The sequence below is a fragment of the Lactuca virosa genome, chromosome 7, assembly GCF_052849685.1.
Source record: "Lactuca virosa cultivar CGN04683 chromosome 7, Lactuca_virosa_CGN04683_v6, whole genome shotgun sequence".
Lineage (NCBI taxonomy): Eukaryota > Viridiplantae > Streptophyta > Magnoliopsida > Asterales > Asteraceae > Lactuca > Lactuca virosa.
In genome coordinates, this window is record NC_136432.1 from 186,018,825 (window position 1) to 186,042,202 (window position 23,378).

Consider the following 23,378-nt stretch of genomic DNA (forward strand, 5'->3'; position numbering starts at 1 on the left):
AATAAGTCATATTCCCATAATTAAATATATATTATGATGTAAAGTTATCATCACTTCATCATTTTATTAATTTTGATCTCTAACTAAATTATATCTTTACTGTTAACATCTATAATGATTTGTTTTATCAGTTTAACTAATTGATCCTCATTTATCTAAAATATTTCATAAAACTCTTTCATTTAATTAATTATTTTTAAACACATTATATTTTAATAAATATGGTTTGTATTAAAGTTTACTATGGGTTGTAATATATAAATGTTTATAACATTTAATATAATAAACCTATATTATAGAAATAAATATTATTTAAAACAAACAAAATTAAGGGGATAAAATGAAATATTATTAAAGAAAAAATGGTTAGATGGACAAACAGTTATAATATATTGACCATTCAATATATTTAATATATATTTAGTAACAAATAAAAACAACAAAAAAACCTACCATCTTTAATGGGGTTGAGTGACCTTGAATGGTCAAACAATTAATAAAAAACTATAAAAAAAACTGCGTTGAAGATACTCTAACAAAAATGACAACTCGGGGGAGGGGGTGAATTTTAACGACATTTTTCTATACCAAAACAACCATTAATTTCACATTAGACCCATTATAAACCATTATTTCCATTGTGAATAAGCGTTTTTTTTTTCTTATATAAGATTTTCTTAAACAATGTGAAATATAGTTTAAATGTCGACTATGTTAGGATCACATTTTTGGGTCATGAGGTGATCTCCCAATCAATTTCTTCTTGGTTAGATTGTAACTTGTGGTATCTCTAGTTTAGCTATTTTAAAATTGTATTAGGCTCATAATTGTAACATAACTCTTTGTTTAATATAGAGAAAATTCCTATAAAACTCAAAATATTTTAAATAATAAAAGTGTCCACAACTCAAAGGGATGTCTAATCGTACCAAACCACAAGTAAAAGCTTAGACATAAAAAATGAAGACTAAATATGTAAACAAAGCAACTCTAAACCTCTCAAGTATCTCTACTAGCATCATCTAAATGTCATCACTTGAAACACACATCAAAATACAATGTCCGTCTAAAATTATGTTGAAAGATAAAGGGATTGTATGATAATTAGTTTTATAAAATAACATTATAAAATAAACACCAATAAGCAAAGCATTATGTGTAATCATCAAGAACATTGTAATCAGAAACATAAAATTCATAAGCATCATCAGAATATAAGAAATGCAATATATGATGTGGATCATGCAAAACAAACCCAAGTCATAAATGTCAACTATTCACCTCATCTCCAAATGACGACATGGTTTTAAGCATTCCTAAAACAGTAAAACATCTAACATCAAAGTTTTTATAGATCTTGTGGTCTTGAGTTTGGTTGGTGAATATGAAATTCTATGTGCAATTATTATGCAAAAGTATGTGAAAATCATAATTATATGGGTAATGAAAGTGCATTCTCATTATTAGGCAATAAGGACAAGAAATAATGAAGAGTGAAGAGGCATGCATGTGTAAATAGAAGTTTAAGTTCTATATACAATATCAAGTCTACAGTGATGATGAAAATAATAATGGTAAGTGATAAACTTGAACACTCATGTAAGTAAGTGTGGGGAAAATAAGATGTTTTATTAAACAATAAGTGTGCTTGAAAGTGAAACACTTAAGAGATAAAATAACAATGTGATACAGGGTAGAAGAATCCTAAAACGATGCATGAGACATGATAAAGTGAGAAAATATGCTTCAAAGTTGATAGATTGCTTAAATGGGGAATCATGCAAAGTAAGTTGCTAGTATGAGAAACATGTTAATAGCAAGGACGTTTATGACTTGTGAATTGATCCCTAACCTTGATAAAAACACAATAAATATTCTTTGTGATGTATATTAGAAGTATTCTAGTATGATGGATTAAATTACATATTAGTATGCACATCCATAAGAATATTTGGGGATAAAAAAAAAGTTGAAATGGTCTACTATGGAAATATGAGATGACATGTCAGCATTCTTGTAAATATAAGTAATTAAGTATTGTTGGTTGTAACATATGTGAAATATAAGGTATGGTTATGATGGTGTGATGTATTTGATGAATTGATGAAAATGGAAGAAAAAGAAAACTTAAAAGTATATTGTTATTCTTGATTATACATGAGGTTAGAAGGATCATTGAAGAGTTGAGAGTTGTTGATGAAGTATTATGTGAGAACTACTTATTTTCTTCCTATATGAATAATGGAAGTCATTAGATATGTCAAATAACTGATTAAATAATTGATTACAACTGATGATCTTATACACAAATACTTAGTTGCATAAATGGTGAAAAGTTTAAGTATGCTAATGTATAGCTCTCACTAGAGAAATACTACAAAGACATCATGTTGAGTGGAACATTGGAGTAATATAAAGTTTATTATACACTTATAGGAAGTGTATGGATTATGGAATTTGGTCTGGTAGATGGGGTCAAAATATGTGAAAGTGGCCAAAAAAATGCAATTTATGTATAGTATGTGTGGCATGAGTAGCCCATGAGCAAAATACCACTTGGCTCGAGTGAGATAGTCAGATCCTTTAGACCTGAATGATTCCTAGCTTAGATCATGTACATTCGGAGTGAGTCCAAGACATATTTATGCACGGCTAGTGTGGTTAGTGTATCTCGCATCGGTACGACACAGTCTCTCGTATCTCTATATATGTTGGAGTCTCTCGTCTCTCCACAAAGACACTTTCAGAGAGACAAATCTTGGTACTAAGTATATCTTACATAGTGGTATCACAGCAGACATCCACATCCCCATGGCTTAACCATCTTTGTCCTTCATCGAGCCTCTGTTTCTAAGGGGGAGTGTTAGTATATCACACATCGGTGTGAGATGATCTCTTATGTCTCTATATATGTTGGAGTTTCCCCTCTCTCAACAAAGACTCTTTTGTAGAGACAATCTTAGACCCCACTTATATCTTACTAGTATAAGTACCTGTGACAACTGTCAATTCAGGTCATTCTCGGACTCATGCATCTTTATAATAACCATTCACGCACATCATGCCATGGCCTAGTAGTATAAATTAGGTCAAAATCTTGCATAAACTAGGATCCATCTAAGACCTAGGGCTAATATACTTGACACTTACGATTCTAGTAAGTTGCTTAACTACAATAGGAAATGCCAATGCTATAATTTGAATGAAACTTTCAAGCTTTGTTATAATTGAAAAAGGGTATAAAACCCTAAAAATAAATTAAAATATTCTAATTATACTTCATTATGATGATGAATATCAAACAATATTCCAAAAACCCTAAGAGAGCTAAAAATCCAAATTTATAAATCATAAAGCTTAAAAACTTTATAAAATTTGGCTATAAACTTTCTAATATCAAATTTTTATTAATCAAATTATGGATTATAATCATTGAAATAGGAATTAAATTATCATGCAATAATCATAATTTATTAGTTAAAAACAAGATTTTTTACAAATAAATCAAGAATTGCTTAATAAATATTTTTATAAAAATTAGGGTTTTTATAAAAATATTGGAGGGAATTTTATAAAATTTGAAATTAGGAGAGAGGAGGCCTAATGCATGATAGAGCCAGCCATTCTCCCCTCCCCATGCACTCTCTCTTCCCAAAACTCAATCATTAGACTTAAACCCTCACTCTACCTCTTCTCTCTTCACTCTCTCACACTCCACCCTCCTAACCCACAAACTCTCTTCCTCTCTCTCTCTCTAACCCACGAAATTTCTCTCATTCCTCTGCCAAATTTCGAGATTTTGAAGACCTTGAAGTGTTCTTACTTCCCTCAAGATCAAAACCAAGGTAAACAACAACATCTTCTCCCATAGTTTCATGATTCTACTTCCTCTTCTTCTTAGTTTTCTCTTCTTTTCGGATTCTATGCCTTTCCATGGCTAGAAATCTTTATTTTTCCCTTGTGGTTTGTAGATTCTCACCATAACACAATGCATGTGTTTGAAATGGTGAAAATCCGGGATCAAACCCATGCAAGGAGTGAAAATGATGCACATATGTTCATGTGACTTCAAAAACAAGTATTACATCTTCTTCTCCATTTCTTTTGTGTTCTTGCATGATCAAAAGCATTTAAACCATTTCTAGTACATCTTGGATGTTCATTCACTCCATGCATGTGCTAGAAATCGGACCTTATCAAAGGCATGCATGATGTTCTTGTCAAAATGTCCTAAGGATGCACTCAAAGCAAACATGCAATCTGCCAGATTACTTTATTCAGCTTTGAACGACCATATCTCGGTCATTTCTTAACCAAATCATGATATTCTTTTTGTATTGGATAGTTCCATGAGTTAACTTTCAAACCCAACTGGTCTCACTGTAAAATATTAAATATCCGATTTTTGGCAATTTTTACAAAATGGTTGCGCAAACAGCTCTTTTTCTATGATCACCATTTTTGCCTTGCATGATCAATGGCCTTAAACCCAACCATAAATCTGGGGAAAAATACTTTAGAAACTTAACATATCCAGTGAATGATGGTTGAAATTTCGTGGCTTAAAACCCCACAGAATGTGCTTCATAAATTCATGAACTTCAGCCACATTTACATCTCATGCACCATTATATGCAACATTTCTTAACTTGTTTGGGTTCAATACCCCTATTTCCCTTCTGAATAAAATTTGAACATTTTTCCTTTTGAAAGCCCTCACATGCATGTGATAATCTGGAAAATTTCAAGAGCTTTTATCATTTCTTTGATTTATTAAAATTATTGCTAGAAACCAAGGGCATAAATCACATAAAATACTTCCAGAGGTCAATAAATCCGGAACAAATTCATGAATGATCCTTATGAAGGATAATGACCCCTCACTAAATTTCATCAATTTTTGTTGCTGTTTGGTATGCTTTCCGATTTTCTTTTTGTTAGGATATAATAAATCGCAAAACCACTTTGGAGAGTGTGAAAATTTTATCTAACAATTTTCGCATACCTTACCTGTAATGGATGACTCAGAAAAATAATTTCAACATTTTTCATCATGCCTTGCTATTTTTCCCAATTTTTGGTAATTATAATGGTTTAAAAATAGGAAAAATAGTTCTGATTATCCAAAATTCATGAAAATTTACCAGAACATCATGTTGTACAGTAGGAGGTTACATAAAAATTTTAAGGATTTTTCTCCACTGTAAACTATTTTTCTCTTAATTTCTAAAGTTAATTACACTTAAATTCACATAAATACCCAAAACCGGATTATACAATATGAAGACCACTTTTGGTATTTTTCCCAGGTTATTTATACTGTAAATGATGTTCCAAAAATTTTTGGTAAATTATTTTAACTGTTTAATATTATTTCTTCAATTAATGATTATTTAAAGGAATAAAACAAGGAAAAATAGAAATACCCACTGAAAAATATCTTTTATATTTTTCCCAGCCTATTTATGTACAATAACAGTTAATTAAAAAGTTTGGGTAATTTTGGAAACTGTTTTCTATTTATTTCAATTTTTATTGGAATAAATGCTCAAAAATCATAAAATATAATTAAACAGCTTGGAAATCCATTTTTATAATTTTCCCAGCTTAGTATTGTGTAATAACAGTTAAATAAAAAGTTTGAGAATTTTTATCCTTTGAATACTATTTTCGTGAATTTATGTTGTAATAAGGACTTAAAAATTTGGAAAATTTATATTCTAATGTTGTAATTAATCGCACGATTTGTAGAATTTCATTATTTCAGAAAAAGTGTAACCAATTAATATAAAATCAAATACTAAAACATAAATTGGCATTTCACTATATGTAGAATTTAGTATATTAGCATTAGATTTCGACATGGAAACTCACTAGTGTGTGTTTGATGTCGTAGGATCCCGGTAGTAAGACGTTGATGCATTCCGAAGTACCCCTTGTACCTACTCGAAATGTTGTGAGTATTCACGCACTCCCCTATTTTCGGTTTTTATGTTTTGGGGTGGAAAAGCATGTCCTAAACTATTTATGTTCGTTGTATTTATTTGACTCGTATAAACTTGGTTGCTACATTTTTCATATTGTGAGTATTCACGCACTCCCCTATTTTCAGTTTTTATGTTTTGGGGTGGAAAAGCATGTCCCGAAAAATTATTATTTGAATGTTGTATTTAAATTGATTTGTATCAAACATGATTGCTATTTTATTGCTATATCTCTCTATGTATGTCTATGCAACACGAAACATGAGAACTTATCGTACTAAGGCCCTTCCCTTATCTCTAACCATTAACTCTTTGAGCCAATGGTCATTATGGATAGCGCTATTAGGAATTGACAACTCCTCACTCGCCGGAATCACTGGAGTGCATGATACCATATTCATCTATGAAACGATAAGCATAGATCTCGATAGGGCTTCAGTCATAGGTTTGGTTGAGACTCATTGTTTGCTCATACACATACAAACTCGTTTCTCGTTATAGCAATAATCTTGTATTCATTAATAGCAATCAACTTTGTTTATCATCAAAGCAATGTACTTGTATTTACGAAAAGCCTTATTCCAAGCTCGATTTTATAAACTTGTGAACTCACCAACTATTTTCATAGTTGACGCTCGTTTTACATGCTTTTTCAGGAAATAATTAGTAAGTGGATATAAAGATTCATCATCATAGAGCATGCTGCATCGTGTTGAAGTTAATTGTGGAGTTTTCTTTGAACAATGTTATTTTGGAAAAACTTGTATTTTGTTTCTTTTGAAGCTATGGGTTGTAAACTTTTAAATACTGCTATGGTGATGTATCATTATCTTTTGCAATGAAACCGTTATCGCTGTCATACCTTGCGTTTCCGCTTTAGCGGGGTGTGACAGTACCCAACAATATTCACAGTTAACCCGTTGCCTTAAAATGATTGACACATTTAATGGGGTAAAATGCTTATTTCTATTCAAGAACGTCCAGAGCTTAACTATGGGAAACGTTTGGTATTCTAGTGTATGTAATAGCTTAAAGAAGGTGGATCCAAGTGGGATTAGCAAAATCAAGTCAAAAATCAAACTAGGATTGGAGGTATAAATACTTACCTATCTAAAAATTTATATCATGATATTGGATCGATCACACCCTTTATGATTCACTTGCCATATTGTTATTCTGAAGTTACTATTCATCATCCTGTTGTTATTGTTCATTTGATGCTACTTTTCGCTAAGGCGTTACTGTTTTTTCATGTGTAATGTTCATCCACATGTACATGTTCATTGAAGGACTAGTGTTCATGCTCTTAATTATCAAGACACTATTCACAAGTACTATTCACATGTATTTTTCATTGACATTCTATTCATAAGTATTGTTCATCAAAGAACTGTTTGTTCATGTCAAAAAACAAAAAATAATAAGAAAAAGTGCTCCAAGATGTACCTTGCAAAGGAAAACCAAAAAAATCGATACCTTGGAATGATTATTTTACTTTTATTGATCATAGTTTTTCTATTGTAACAACTTGTTGACCATGTCTCTTTTATTAGCAAGTTGGAATAATAGTATTTACATGGCATTCGGGTTAGGGTTTAAGCATACATAAATTGAGTTTGGAAATCCTGGGAGACCACCTACTTCTTGAATTGTAGGCACTATCTTGTATTTTCTTTCGATAGTTATTAATTAAAAAGAATGGAGCCTCGTTCTTATGAGCATAACATGAACAACCAAGAAGAGAGAGACTTCTTTTTTTCTTTCACATGGGTTCTAGAATAAGACATGTAACTAAAATCAGAATCATCTAAGTATCTATCCATGTTCCATTTTCTAACTTTTGGGGAACAAAAAAACAAGAAATTCACCTAAAATATGACTACTTTTATAATGAAAACTATACACGTGAATCATGCTATAAACTTCAATACCAAACATCAAAATTTTCGCAAAGAAAAGAGAATAGATCCATTTAACGTGTAAGAAATCTAATTCTAACAAACTGTAAGTGTTCATACTTTTCAGCTCGGACTATACTCACACTCAATCCACATGACATTTCAAGACATTCAACATATCTTCACATTTATATGTAATTCAACAACAAAAATAGGCATATTTCTAACAATTTCAAGAATCTTTGCGTTAATATACATTTCAAGATACCAATCCTATACGATTACCAGTAATCACCACAAGAACAATTACCATCAACAAAGTGATGAAACCTATTTGAATCTCTAACAACTATCAACCTTCCCACAATCTTGGAAACATACTTCAACACAGTATGACAATCACCACAAACCCTCAAATTCTTCATTATCCTAATAGGCATTTCAGATTTCCTTGTAAGAACAAAAGCAACTGCAAGTTTCTCACTATGGTAACTCAAAATCTCCTCTTGATTCTCAATTTCAAGATCACGAAGCGCGTATCTAGTCTCAGCCACATACCCCATCTCTTTCATTCTTCCTTTTAATTCTTTGAGCTTCTGATAGATCGCATCTGTATCAGGATGCGATCTATCAGAAGCTACAAAAGCATGAACACCATCTTTCATTGTCACCCAACTACACCCTGCTTCTTTTTTCACTTCTGCTACTTTCATCAATCCACGTGTCCTTTTCATGTCTTCCCATTTACCTGTTCAATCAACATATATCAAAAAATGATGAGGTAGATACCAAGTATGTTCTACCTTTTAACAATTATAATCTGCTTCTCGTCTTTATCAATTAAGTCATTCGAAAGATTTGACACCAATATTTATATGATAAGTTCAAAATCGTTCTTAAATTCAACATCACCATTTCATTACCTCTTAATGCATACATATTAGAAAGAAGCACGTAATTCACCGCATTGTTGGAATCCAACTCCAATAGTTTTTCGCCAGCTGTCCGCCCTAACTCCATCATTCGCTCACTATTCCCTCTACAACAAGCTCCAAGAACAGTTCTCCAAATAAGCACACTCGGATTCATTGGCATTTTCTTTAAAAAATCTTCCATTTTATCAAACTCACCAGCTCTTCCAAGAACATCCACCATACAAGAATAATGCTCCATTTTAGGGTTTAACCCGTATACTTTACTCATGGAGTTAAAATAGTCAAACCCTTGGTCAACCAAACCCATATGGCTACACGCAGATAACACCCCAACAAAAGTCACATGATCCGGAGCTTGCCCTTCCAGGGTCATTTTCGTAAATATCTCCGAAGATTTATCCCCATATCCATATCTAGCATATCCAGATATCATCGAATTCCAAGAATAAACATTTTTCACACGCATCTTATTAAAAAAAAGTGTCGCGTAATCAATTCTTCCACATTTTGAATACATATCAACCAATGCACTTCCAACCACTACATCGGATTCCAAATCCATACGAATCCCACATCCATGGACTTCCATTCCACGTTCCAATGTTGCAATTGAAGCACACGCGCTAAGAACAGTAGCAAAAGTGAAGCGGTCTAACCTTTGACCATTGGTCAACATAAGTTTGACCAAATCCATAGCCTTGTTTAATAGCTCATTATGTATGTAGCCTGAAATCATTGAATTCCAACTTGTTTCGTCTCTTCGAATTCCCATTCTTGAAAAAACTTTCTCACATTCATCTATACATCCACATTTTCCATAACACGATAGAATCGCGTTTTCCACTGTGTTATAATCGGAATCATGGTGTTTTAGAGATAACCCGTGAATTTGTCTGACTAATTCAGTCATGGAAAGAGGCGATATTGCTCCGAGAATATTTACAAATGTTATCGAATTCGGACGCCACCCACCACGCATCATTTCCATGAAATAGAAAACAGAATCAGGAACTAAGGGATCGGAATCGGAATCGGAAAATGCGCCGATGATGGAATTCCATGAAACTTGATCGTGTTCATGCATCAATGAGAATACTTTCTTGCAGTTATGTAAACATTTGGTTTCTGAATAAAAGTCGATAAGAGAATTTGAAACTGAAACATCGGTATCGAGTCCAAATTTAACTCCTTCACAGTGTATTTGTTGTCCTAAAGTTGCTAAATGTAAACCAGCACATGAATTCAAAGCACTAATCAGTGTGAAATTTGCAGGTGTCACTTGGTTTCTTCTCATTGAACAAAACATCATAACTGCATCTTTAAAGTAACCATTTTGATCAAAACCAGTGATAATCGAATTCCATGAAATTTGGTCTTTGTGTGTCATAAGTTTGAAAGTAGAAACAGCTTCTGTAACCGAGCCACATTTGGAGTACATATTTATCAGACTGTTTCCAATCGCGACATTGGAATCAGTGATTCCATTCCGGATAACATAAGCATGAACCTCTCTACCCTTTCTCCTACCTTCTTCTAATCTAGAGAATTCACCAAAAGTACTTAAAAGAATTACATAAGAATCAGATGTTAATTTAACTAAATCTTTCATTACTATAAAAACTTCAACAGCTTCTTCTCCATGTTTTTGTCTTGCTAAGCCAACCATAAGTCCATGCATGGACACCACATTCTTTACATCCATTGATTCAAAGATCTTTCTAGCTATGGTGGTTTGACCAGATCTAGCAAACCCACTCACCATAGCACTACCTACATACAAGTCATGTAAAAATCCAGACTTTTGTATTCTGCACATCATTTGATCAAGCAAAAATGAACTTGTTTCAGATAAAGCAGAAGCTGCTATTATTAAGCTTCCAAATGTGTATTCAGTTGGTTTGAATCCCTCTACTTGCATACCAGATAAGAGCTTAAAAGCAGAAACTGTATCTCCTTTATGAGAATAGACTGAAATAATCGAATTCCATGACACCAAACTTTTAACTTCCATCTCATGGAAAATGCAAGAAGCATAATCAGGTGAATCCATACAATTCCCATACATTGAAATCAGCCCATTACATACGACCTCATGTAAAGAATTTAAAGTTTTTGAAACAAAGCCATGAACTTGGAGACCAAATCTACGCCCATGAGATTCTAGAACTTGGCAAGCTCTCAAAACACTACCGATAGCATAATGAATAGGTGGAAATCCCCCACGAATCATCTCCTTGAAAACAGTACAGGCCTCGTTAGGCATATGGTTTCGGGTATACCCTGATATTAAACAAGACCATGAAATTGAGTTCCTGAAAGACATTTCGTCAAACACGTTGCGTGCAGAAACCATGTCACCGATCCTTGTGTAAATATTGACAAGGGTATTAAGCAAGAACACATCTGAAGTATACCCATTCTTGAAAATTTGTAGATGGAGCTGCTTGGAATCCTCATGGGAAGAAGAATACTGATATTGAGTAACAAGCGATTCATATTTTTCCCAATTTGAGGAAGAAAATTGCGTGATTCCGAGGTTGCCCGGATAAGATTGATCGAACAATGTTGTTGAGGAGGGAGAAGTTGATTGCAAAGATGAATTAGGGTTTAGGGTATTGAGAAGAAGTGTGTCTTTTGAACGATCTAGTGATGGCGCGAATGTAAGGATAGCAGTGCTTGTATTGTACGAAAGCCGTTTGTGGGTAAAGACGATGTTTCTCTTAAACATGGTACACTACGTTTTTTTGAACAATTTTCACTTCTATTCATGTACCTAAGCTCCTTTTTTTTTTTTTTTTTTTAAATATAATCTACTTTTAATTGCACTTATGTCTCAACTTGTAACATCAATATCAAAAACAAAAACAACATTTAATACCATTAAGTTAAAAGGCTTTTAGTATTTAAGCTTTTCTATATACAAAAACAAATAATATTTATTTTAACCCTTTATATCAATTATACTTTATAGTTTTATCATTATACTCCATCCGTCCTAAAATTATTGTCCACAGATAAAAAACACATAAATTAAGGAAACATTAATTATCACTAACTTTATTAAATAAAATGACATTTGTACCTTTTTTTGCAATTAATTTATCATTTTTTTACATTTAATTTCATGGTATGTTAGTTAATAATAAGGGGTATTCTGGTAAAAAAAATATTTATTTTTAAAAGTAGATTCTTATTTTAAAACAAACCAAAAAGGAAATATAGAATATGAGACGAAGGGAGTATATAAACAAAAATTAATTTATGACAAATATATAACTTGGTGTTTGGATTATGTTTCAAAATAAAAAAACTGAAATGTCCCAAAAACATGATCCAAAAATTTCATTTTTAATTTAAGTAAAATAGTATTCCAACATTATCCATACATCCCAAATAAAACAAGTGTATCAAATATCATAAAATCATAGTGAAATATCAAGTGCGGAATCCATGTAGTGTGTGCAATGTAGTCACTCCGAGCTCTTCACCTTGCAACTGAAAGTACCTGAAATATAAACTGAAAAGCGTAACCACAGAGCTTAGTGAGTTCCCTAAACTACCCCATACCATACATAATAAATCACATATTGGGCTCGACATCAGGCCCCACCCAGTATCGAGCCCCGCTCGGTTTACAGATTTGTTATTCTCAGGCCTCACCTATCGTCACTGAGCCTCACCCGCTACACATATACAATATATATCACATAGTCATGCTAACATATATAATGATCATAAACACTAGCATATGTTCCAGTCATCAGGCCTCGCCTGACATCGAGCCCCGCCCAGTATACATAGCAGCACACAACACATGCAAGGGTCACGTAGAATCCTAACATCCTAGCATAACGACATTGGTGCCTTAGACCCAATAAACCCAATGAGGAAACTCACCTCGAATGCTGAATCTCAATAAAAGAAATCCCTAGCTGCTACCCTGACGACTCCCCGAGCTATCAGTACAAAATAACACCCAATTAACACTTGGGTTCCAATATATAGCCAACAATCCATACTTAGGGTAAAATGACTATTTACCAATGGCCTAGCTTGAACCAAAACTGAGGCCCAAATCCATAAACCAAAAAGGCCCAAACCCAATTGATCCACTAAGGCCCACTTATGGCCCAATTTTCCAAATTGGGCCAAACCCCCATATTGGCCTTACCCTAAAGCCCAATATTTTTCCTTAGCCCAAAAGCTTGGTTTCAGATGGCCCAAAAGTCCCAAAGCAACAAGGTCCAAAGACGTGGCCCAACCGAGGCCCAAAAGATGCGAAGCCCAAACTGACTAAGTACGTAGGGCGTACTCAACTGTACGTTAAGCGTACTCGCTGCATGGCTTGTACACTGCACGTACTGGCTTGTACACCCAACATACTCCTTCATTAAGCCATATCTTCCATTAAGCTCTTAATGCTTAAGTCTAACAGTCCAAAACACAGATTTGAGTCCTAAAGAGTATCTAGAACCATAAAGTCACTGACTTGGGGACTTTGCATGCCCCAAAAGATCACACCTTCGATTTATAACATTCTACTTTCATAATAATGGCCATAACTCATGCATGTATGGTTCTAAGCTTCAAAGATGACATCTTTATGACTCTAGGACAAAAAGAACACCAAGAGTAGCAACTCTAGGCTTCAGAAATGATAATAAACCATAAGATCTCATCTATGGGACCAAAAAGGGTCCAAAACTCAAACAAAGGAAATCTAATCTATAACACAACAAGTTCAGAGTTTTATACCTCAAATGAGTGCCAAATGATGATGATAGCCTGCATCTACACGCTCCCACTCTTCCAATGAAGCTTTAAGATGATCTCCTTCCTTCAAAACACTAAAAGCACACCCAAAAGGCCTTCTAAGCTCAAGAACACTCAACAATAGAGTTAGGGTTTCGAGTATAGGGCTATGAGGACAAGGAGGTTGAATAAATGAGGGTTTCATGTCCATAAGGATGATTATATAGAGGCCAACCCCGGAATTAGGGTTTTCAAAAGTTATTACATACGCCCTGCGTACAATCTGTACGCCCAACGTACATCTCCGGATCCACGATCTAGCCTTCACATGAGTATGCTAAGCGTACTACTTGGTACGCCCACGTACTCGCTTTACAGCTTGTACGCTAAGCGTACCTTGTGGTACGCCCCGCGTACAACTCAAGGACTAAATTGGACAATTTAAATAATGCAAAGGCAAAAGAGAAACTTACCAATATTCAAGTGTTACGAAAACATTTTGTAGTAAAAGTGTATATTAGGGTGTGTGGTAGAAAAAAAAATTAAAAAAGTTTTTATTGACTTATATGTTGTCAAAAAGCTAGAAGTTATAAGCAATTTTTTTTAGTATTTGACAAAACAAATTATAATTGTAAAATGACAAGAAAATAAAAAGAGAGAAAGAAGGAAAATGATGGTCGGGGTTGTTAAGGTACTATATTTTTTATCTAATAAAGTTAAAAGGAGTTTCAAGAACTTAATATGGAGCGACTTCTTGAAAAAGAAAAACAATTTTTTGTACTGTTTTCTTACAAATGGACCATTTCTATAATTTCATTATGGCACCGAGATTATTATGATAATTTTGTTTTATACATGGACTATATTTATAATTTTGATCTTATATAGGAAGTATTTCTCTAATTAGGCTATTATAGGGACCATTTATATAATATTGTTATTACACAAAAACCATTTCTTTAATTTTGGCTTGCACATGTACTATTACTGTATTTTATCTTACATATGGACCATTTTTGTAATTTTGCTATTACACATGATCATTGCAAGTCAAACGTCTTTCATTTACATTCTTCTTGTCTTTAAATTATCTTTGCATTGATTATACTCAAGTTTACTTAATTTATTACTTGAATACTTTGTTGATTGATTATCTTCAAGTCTTAACTGGTTTACCAGATTCGACTAGAACTACATATTAAGAGTAAACATTGATCTTAAAGATTAACTCAATGTTTGAGTTTTCAAACCTTGTTCTTGCGCATTGAATCTTGTTCTCACAATTCCAATTAATTTGAATGAAATAGATTATTCTAAATTTCATACATCTCAAATCTCACATCCAAGAAATATTCTACCCTTTTTAGGTATCTTAAGGTTTCAACAAAATTGTAATGCATTTTGGAACTAGGAATTTACACGATTTTGACAATGAACTAAACATTTGTGTATTCGTAACGTTTTAAATTCACCATTATAACAACATGCCAATAATAAGCTCTATAAACATAATGCATCAAGCACAAAAGGAAATTAAAGAGGATATAAATTGAGAATGAAGATATAATTGTGCCCACAAAAGAAAATGTCATTTTATTAGATTATTCATAACTTTTCGGTAAGGAAACTAAATTTTTTGAAAAATACACTGAACCTCCGAAAACTAAAAAAATAGGATATCAGTTAATTAGGAAACTAAAATCTATAAGAAACCAAACTAGTATGCTATAATCCAAGTTATTAACCCAATATTTGAAAAACAAAATACAAAACTCCATACTTCACTTCCGGGAACTTCGAAAATACCGGAAATAAAACATCGGACGGCGGAATACTCACCTACGCCGGATTTCTCACCGGAAACAGATAATACCGACCCCCATAAAGTGCTCACCACCATCATCTCCGCCTGCGTTTCGTCTCTCCACTCTACAGTTTGCTGAAGTGCAATCTTCAACTCCTACCAGGAAGCAGCAGCATCCACCGCCCGATCTCAGGATCTGTAAGTTTTCTTTTTCTCTTTCTTATAGTAGAATACTTAGATGTGTAAACGAGTTTGGAAGATAAAATATCACGCCTGCACTTGGTCATCTACAACAATAGTTGTGTGGCAATTGAAAGCTATTTATCTATTAAAATATTAAAAAAGTTGCAAGCTTCAACTATAATAAATAAAGATTCATTTTGCCACATGTCAATCTCTCATGAGTTTTGACACTCGTCATTTTATGATATTTTTGAAATAAATAATATCCACATGTCAATCTCTCATGAGTTTTGACACTCGTCATTTTATGATATTTTTGAAATAAATAATATCCACATATCAATTTCTTGGTTTTTTCGATTTTTAAAATTAAAAATGCACATAATATTTATATATTTATCTTTGTAAAGTATTAAATGTAATAAATGAGATAGTAAATTGCAATTAAGATGTTATTGATTCCTTATATTAAAATTTTATTTTAAAAAATATTTATTATTTACACTTTGATATTTAATCTTTTTTTTAATCAACCTGTGTATTACACGGGTTTACACCTAATATATGAATAATTATTAATCTTATTTAATGTGCTACATAATTTATAAATTTTTATTCTGTTAAATATAAAATATTCTGGAAAATGATTTAGAATGTAGACTAATCTTTTTTCCATAGTTTATCATATATTAATATTAATATTATTCCAACATTTTAATTTTACAAGACATGTAAGTGCACTCTAAAAAATGTAATAAATGGTAATTTGGAGGTTCAGTAGCATTTCATAATTAGATTATCACATTTTCAAATGGCAAAGTGGATATTTGGTTTGTTTTTTTTCAAACGATCGATCATAAAATATTTTATATGCACATTTTCTAGAATTTTATGTATTATAACTCTTAACAAAATAACTAATTTATACGATTATTTATGAAGTTTTGATTTCCCCTCCAATTTTAACCCTGGAGAATCCATGGTTGGTTTAGAACTTTAGGACGAATGACAAACATCAAATACATTCAACCATTTTTCAAACACATAATTTGAATGAAAACAAACTATGCTAAATTCCACACACCCCTAACACACTTACATCCAAGAAATATTCCATCATTTTTACCTATTAAGGTTTCAGCAAAGGATTGTAATGCATTCAGGAACTGGAATCAACAAAACTTTGACCATGACCTAAACATTTGTGCAAATATCCGTACCATTTTTAATTCACACCATTAGAACCACATGCCAATCATAAGCTACGCATAATGCCTAAGGCACAAAAGGAAATTAAAGAGAATATAATTTTAAGAACGAAGTGATGGTTGTGCCCATTAAAGCAAAATAAAGGGCGAGAATCAAACCGTTTATAAAATAAAGTGCTAGATGCAAAACAACCAATGACCATAGCATAAGTGCATATGTGTGTTAACAAGTCATCACTAATGTAGAAAATTACCATTCAAACAATCGTGGAAGAAGTACCACATGTTTGCACGAAATAACCTGCATTTTCCACTTTTCTTAGGAGAAGAATATCTCCCGTATTGTGAGTAAAGATCAGCCCACGGCTCTATTCGTATAAGAGTAGCACCATTGTCAATGCTAAAAAAGAATGCATATTCTTCTCCTGTCTTTTCAGGTGACACCCATTCCATTTTGCTGAAATCTAATTCTTGAATCTTGAATGGAAATTCTGGCATTCGATTTATCACATAAAGATTTTCACCCGAACTTACAAGCCTCCAATGATTACGCTCTGTCTTGGAAAAATTCTTGATTTCAAGTAACGTTACTTTGGGTGTTGGAAAAAGTCTCACTTCACTTAAACAATTATTGGGGTGTAGGGTATATATCTTCCCTTTGAAAACATGTAAATCATATATGCTTAAAGGGGTGAAGACACAAGTCCATTCTCGTTTACCAGCTATACAAAACCATATTTTGTTCCAAAATCTATTGATCACAACAAACACCCACGCGGATATTGAAGGAGAAAAGACAAGGATAACCCCCAGACCATGAATGTAAAAGCGGATATCAAGGAAAGGGAAAGGAGCATGAAATTCATGCCTTGTGATAGGATTCACAAGCCATAAGTCGTTGGTTTCCTCACCAATCAGAATCAAGTAACCACAACTTACTCCAATACATTGCTTGTAATCAGAATGAGCTGGAAGAATGGTTTTGAACTTTATCCCTTGAGAGTCCTCTAGATATAGATAGCACTCATTCTCATTAGGATGGGTAGATATAGATATAGCCATGGGTGGTCTGGACACTATAAACTTGTTCTTGTTAGATAGAGCGAGTGATCTCCATGACTTACAAACTCTGCTGAATGCAAGAAAATCAACAACTCCAAGTTGCATCATAACTAAGAAAAGCACATCATGGTTGAGATCTGACCAAGGATCACAACTCTTGATCTTCATCCTGATAGATGCATCATCATGGTTCTGGTCTATAGTCATACTTCTTGTCTCTGCCATTTCTAGTTTTCTACACTTGCAAAAAAGAAAAAAGCATTTGAGAGATTCGTATGTACCATTTTCATATAAGATACAAAGATTATATATAAACAGGGGACAAGAACACGTTTACACAGACACTAAAAAAATCAAACTTTATGAAAACAATATGCTAAAGTAATGAGCCATAGGGCATTCACCATGGTATATTAATAATCTGAGGGATCCTAAAATTGAAGGAGTTTCATGTGGGTATAAACAAACATGACTATGATCCAGTCCCATGAAATAGTTACTATAGCATGCAATTACGTAAGTCCAAATAATATAAATAACTAAAAGATAAAGCCAAGCATATGTTACCATTTAGAATAGTTCATGTTTTAAATAGATTGATAACAAAATATGGTTAAAGTCAATCAGGACTTAGGAAAGCAAGAGGCATATAAATATGGTCTTTTGTTGTGCAACTAAACAAAGAAGCAAGATTGGTTTGTTGATAATTAATGAAAAGCTATATTAATCAAATAGTTCCTAAGGTTTAGGTTTGTGGCTGAATAGGAAAATAGGTTTTTATCCCTGTCAACCACTGGACAGGAGTTAATAGGAAACTTAAGCAGGATGATCAATCGGTTGAACTTAAGCAGGATGTTCTTGAAGAAACTATTTACCTAATTAGTTATAAACAAGACATGTTCTTGAAGAAACAATTTACCTAATTAAAAACTGAGGATGAGAAACTTAAGCAGGATGATCAATCGGTTGAACCTAAGCAGGTGCTATACTTCTATGAGGCTGGCTCTAGCTAGGTATAGTAGATTCGTAATTTCGTATCCCATATTCTTATAAATCGCAATTTCACCAATAGGCTAATTGGCTAAAATGTGTCGATATTGTTTTGGGCTACAGAGTTCATTAGGTCTGGTGATTGCTCATTCACAAGCCCAATGCGCAGTTTGTATGGGTTGTTGGCTGGGGGTAAACGGAATAAAAGGCTATCCAAGTTTTCTTATCTATAACTGTAAGGGGTAAATTACAATAATGTTAGTTCGGTAATTTGTTTGTTTAGCCTTTATTTATTTCTTTTATTATTATTTTTTAATTCGGATAATCTTTATGGTTTGATTTGGTTTTGGTTTTGGTTTTGTCTTTGACTGATTTAGAATACGATAATATCCTTATAAGAATTTTTTTGTTTGTTTGTGTTTCCTTTTATGTTATTATTAATATTGTTATTAAAAACAAATTGGGACCCAACTCAAGGTAACATTAGAAGAACCGGAAAAAAAACATAACATGGTAAATTACTTCTACCCTTATAAGCGATTCATTTTTTGCTCTATGTTTCTCTTATTTCTCAATTATTTTGTGTTTGTATTTACTATACACTAGGTGTAACTTTGTATCGAGTATACAAGAGTCGGTTTCAGGACGATATTCTAATTATTGTTGCATTAAACATGAAGTCAAATTGAGTTGCTCGAGAGTTGTTCTATGAAATGCTAAAGAAAGATTTACAAAAATCGATTTAAAAAATGTATAAATGTTGTGAGTTTGAATGTTAGAATGTTGTTGGTACAAGGTTACTGAAAATCGATTGACAAGTAAAATCTCATCTTAAAGATAAAAGGACCAAGTAAAATATGTAATAAAATAATCCATAACCATAACATATATACTTGGAGAGAAGCCATGGTTTGTTTAGAACTTTAGAGCGAATGACAAACATCAAATATATTCAACCATTTTTCAAACACACAATTTAAATGAAAACAAATTATTCTAAATTTCACACACTCCGAACACACTGAATCCAAGAAATATTCCATCATTTTTACCTATTAATGTTTCAACAAAGGATTGTAATGCATTCAGGAACGGGAATCAACAAAACTTTGACCATGACCTAAACATTTGTGCAAATATCCGTAACATTTTTAATTCACAACATCAGATCAACATGTCAATAATAAGCAGCACGTAATTCCTAAGACACAAAAGTAAATTAAAGAGAATATAAATTGAGAACGAAGTTATAGTTGTGCCCTCTAAAGCAAAATAAGGAGCGAGAACCAAATCATTTTTAAAAAAAAGTGCAATATGCAAAACAACTAATGACCATAGCATAACCGTGTTAACAAGTCATCACTGATGTAGAAAATTACCATTCAAACAATCATGGAAAAAGTACCACATTTTTGCATGAAATAACCTGTCTTTTCCATTTTTAGCGGGAAAAGAATATTTACTGTATTGTGAGTAAAGATCAGCCCACGGCTCTATTCGTATAAGAAAAGCACCATTGTTAGTGCTAAGAAAGAATGCATATTCTTCTCCTGTCTTTTCAGGTGACACCCATTCCATTTTGCTGAAATTTAATTCTTGAATCTTGAATGGAAATTCTGGCATTCGATTTATCACATAAAGATTTTCACCCGAACTTACAAGCCTCCAATGATTACCGCTCTGTCGTTGAAAAATTCTTGATTTCAAGTAACGTTACTTTGGGTGTTGGAAAAAGTCTCACTTCACTTAAAAAATTATTGGGGTGTAGGGCATATATCTTCCCTTTGAAAACATGTAAATCATATATGCTTAAAGGGGTGAAGACACAAGTCCATTCTCGTTTACCAGCTATACAAAACCATATTTTGTTCCAAAATCTATTGATCACAACAAACACCCACGCGGATATTGAAGGAGAAAAGACAAGGATAACCCCCAGACCATGAATGTAAAAGCGGATATCAAGGAAAGGGAAAGGAGCATGAAATTCATGCCTTGTGATAGGATTCACAAGCCATAAGTCGTTGGTTTCCTCACCAATCAGAATCAAGTAACCACAACTTACTCCAATACATTGCTTGTAATCAGAATGAGCTGGAAGAATGGTTTTGAACTTTATCCCTTGAGAGTCCTCTAGATATAGATACCACTCATTCTCATTAGCATCATTAGATATAGATATAGCCATGGGTGGTCTGGACACTATAAACTTGTTCTTGTTAGATAGAGCGAGTGATCTCCATGACTTACAAACTCTGCTGAATGCAAGAAAATCAACAACTCCAAGTTGCATCATAACTAAGAAAAGCACATCATGGTTGAGATCTGACCAATTCTTCCTGATAGATGCATCATCATGGTTCTGGTCTCTAGTCATACTCTTTGTCTTACCCATTTCTAGTTTTCTACACTTGCAAAAAAGAAATAAGCATTTGAGACATTTGTATATATCGTTTTCATATAATATAGAAAGGTTATAAACAGTGGAGAAGCATAAGCGTATAAACTGACACTAAAAGAATCTAACTTTATGGAAACAAGAAGCTAAAGTAATAAGCGAATGGGCATACTGTTAGGAATTGAGACAGGGTACACGCAGCGGAAACACTATCACACACTCACAAACGAAACGAGAAAATAAAGTAATAAAGAACACAAGGATTTTACGTGGTTCGGATTCGGTGTAAATCCTACGTCCACGGGCTGCAACTAGATTTTCTTATTAACTCAATAAGATTACAATTTATAACTCTACAAGTTATATTTGATGCACACATTCTCTGCTACACAACACACACACACACACACACACACACACACACACACATATATATATATATATATATATATATATATATATATATATATATATATATATATATATATATATATAGGAGATGTGCCGTAAACTTTTCTTGATTCACACAAATTTACCGTCCATATTGACAAAATTGCCGCAATTGAGAAAAAAGGAGCCATCATTTAATAATTTAATATTTCTTGCCGTCCATTGTTTGACCATGCAAAAGATGCGTCCAAATAATAAACAATTGATTTGCCGACATGTACGTCCATTCAATATTAAACAATTGAATTGTTTAATATTTGTCAAGTTACATTTATGGCCCTTGAATTCTTAGAAACTTGTCAATTTGTTCAAGACTCCATAAATCTTAACAATCTCCCACTTGGAGGCTTGAACAACTTTAGCTTTTCTCCGCCATTCAACTCTCAATTATTCCAATAATCTTAAAAAACAACCAAGTCCTTTTAGGCTTCCAGTTCCAATGAACAAGCTAAAACTTAGTCTGATTTCTCTAGTTGCAGCCGCCCCTCATCATCAATTACTAGAAGGGTCAGTTGAAGCTCCCACTAGCTCCAACTCAGCCGTGGCTAATCCCACCACTGACTCATCCTCTGTCTCAACTGGTTTGGACACTCCACCGGATCCAGAGATACACCGAGGACCACTAACACTCTCCAAACATAGCAAACATCCAACAGGAGAGAAATTTTCAGTCTTAGTCTTCAAAACCCAACGGCTCTTTGTAACTGTACCCGGAACACGCCCCGTGCTCCCACTGTCACAGAATCTTCTGACTGGTTTAGACTTTCCGACTCGTTCAGCTAACATCCCCTTGGCTTCAGAATTCATGTTTGCAAAATGAACTCTCTTAGCCGTAGATTTAGCGAACCAGATTTTGTCTTGCTTAATCGGGATGGTCATACTTCCCTCAGCAGGTACCTCAACCATATACAATGACCCACGCTTCAAACCTTGAGCAATCACCGAATTACCATTGACCACCATCCATTTACCACCACCAAACCTTACTTCCAGTCCTTGTTTATCCAGCTGACCAACATAAATCAATTTCTTTTTCAGCTCCGGAATCACCTTGACATTTTTCAGGTTCCATGTAGTTCCCAATGAAGTAACCAGATCAATATCTCCCATGCCCGTTACCTGAAGCATCTCGTCATTTGCCAACCGTACCTTCCTAAAATCTCCTTCTTTTAGATTCACCATCGTTTCCCCGTTGTCCATGGCGTGAAACGAAGCCCCTGAATCCATGACCCAAGAGTCTACATAACTTTCCATACTGAGTAACAATGCATCATCCTCAGACACACTCTCAGCACCAGCAATGTTCAATTCTTTCTTTGGACATTGACTCTTAACATGTCCCACTTCTTGACAGTTCCAACATTTCACATTCTTCAAAGTTCTAGAAGAACTTTTTCCCCGACTCCCACTGCTCCCACTATTCCTGCTATTCCCTCTACCTCTTCCGACATTTAATAAATCAGAAGAGGAAGATCCACCTTGATTCTTGCGTCTGATATCCTCGCCTAGAACCAAATCTCTAACCCCTTCAAAAGTCATACCACTGGTCCCCACGGAACTTGTAACAACAGTAACTGTTCCGGACCAGCTATCAGGTAGAGAAGCTAGTAGCAGCGAAGCTTGAGTCTCATTATCAAATTTAATTCCCACAGATGATAATCTGGACAGAATTGAATTTAGATTGTTAATGTGAACCGTAACTGAGCCTTCCTCA

At 33.6% G+C, this 23,378-nt stretch overlaps 2 protein-coding genes across 2 annotated transcripts; both read right to left on the reverse strand.

Annotated features, from left to right (window-relative positions):
- Window positions 1-8,069: 8,069 nt before the first annotated feature.
- MEF7 (Tetratricopeptide repeat (TPR)-like superfamily protein) lies at window positions 8,070-11,570 on the reverse strand. The gene is made up of 2 exons (XM_079062981.1): window positions 8,806-11,570; window positions 8,070-8,630 (listed from the first exon to the last, which is right to left on the reverse strand). Exons 1-2 carry the CDS (start codon window positions 11,543-11,545, stop codon window positions 8,164-8,166), a joined length of 3,207 nt encoding a protein of 1,068 aa, XP_078919107.1. The 5' UTR covers window positions 11,546-11,570; the 3' UTR covers window positions 8,070-8,163.
- Window positions 11,571-17,001: 5,431 nt separating this feature from the next.
- Window positions 17,002-18,033, reverse strand: LOC145127384 (uncharacterized). Its single transcript, XM_079062597.1, has one exon. It carries the CDS (start codon window positions 18,031-18,033, stop codon window positions 17,002-17,004), a length of 1,032 nt encoding a protein of 343 aa, XP_078918723.1.
- Window positions 18,034-23,378: the final 5,345 nt, after the last annotated feature.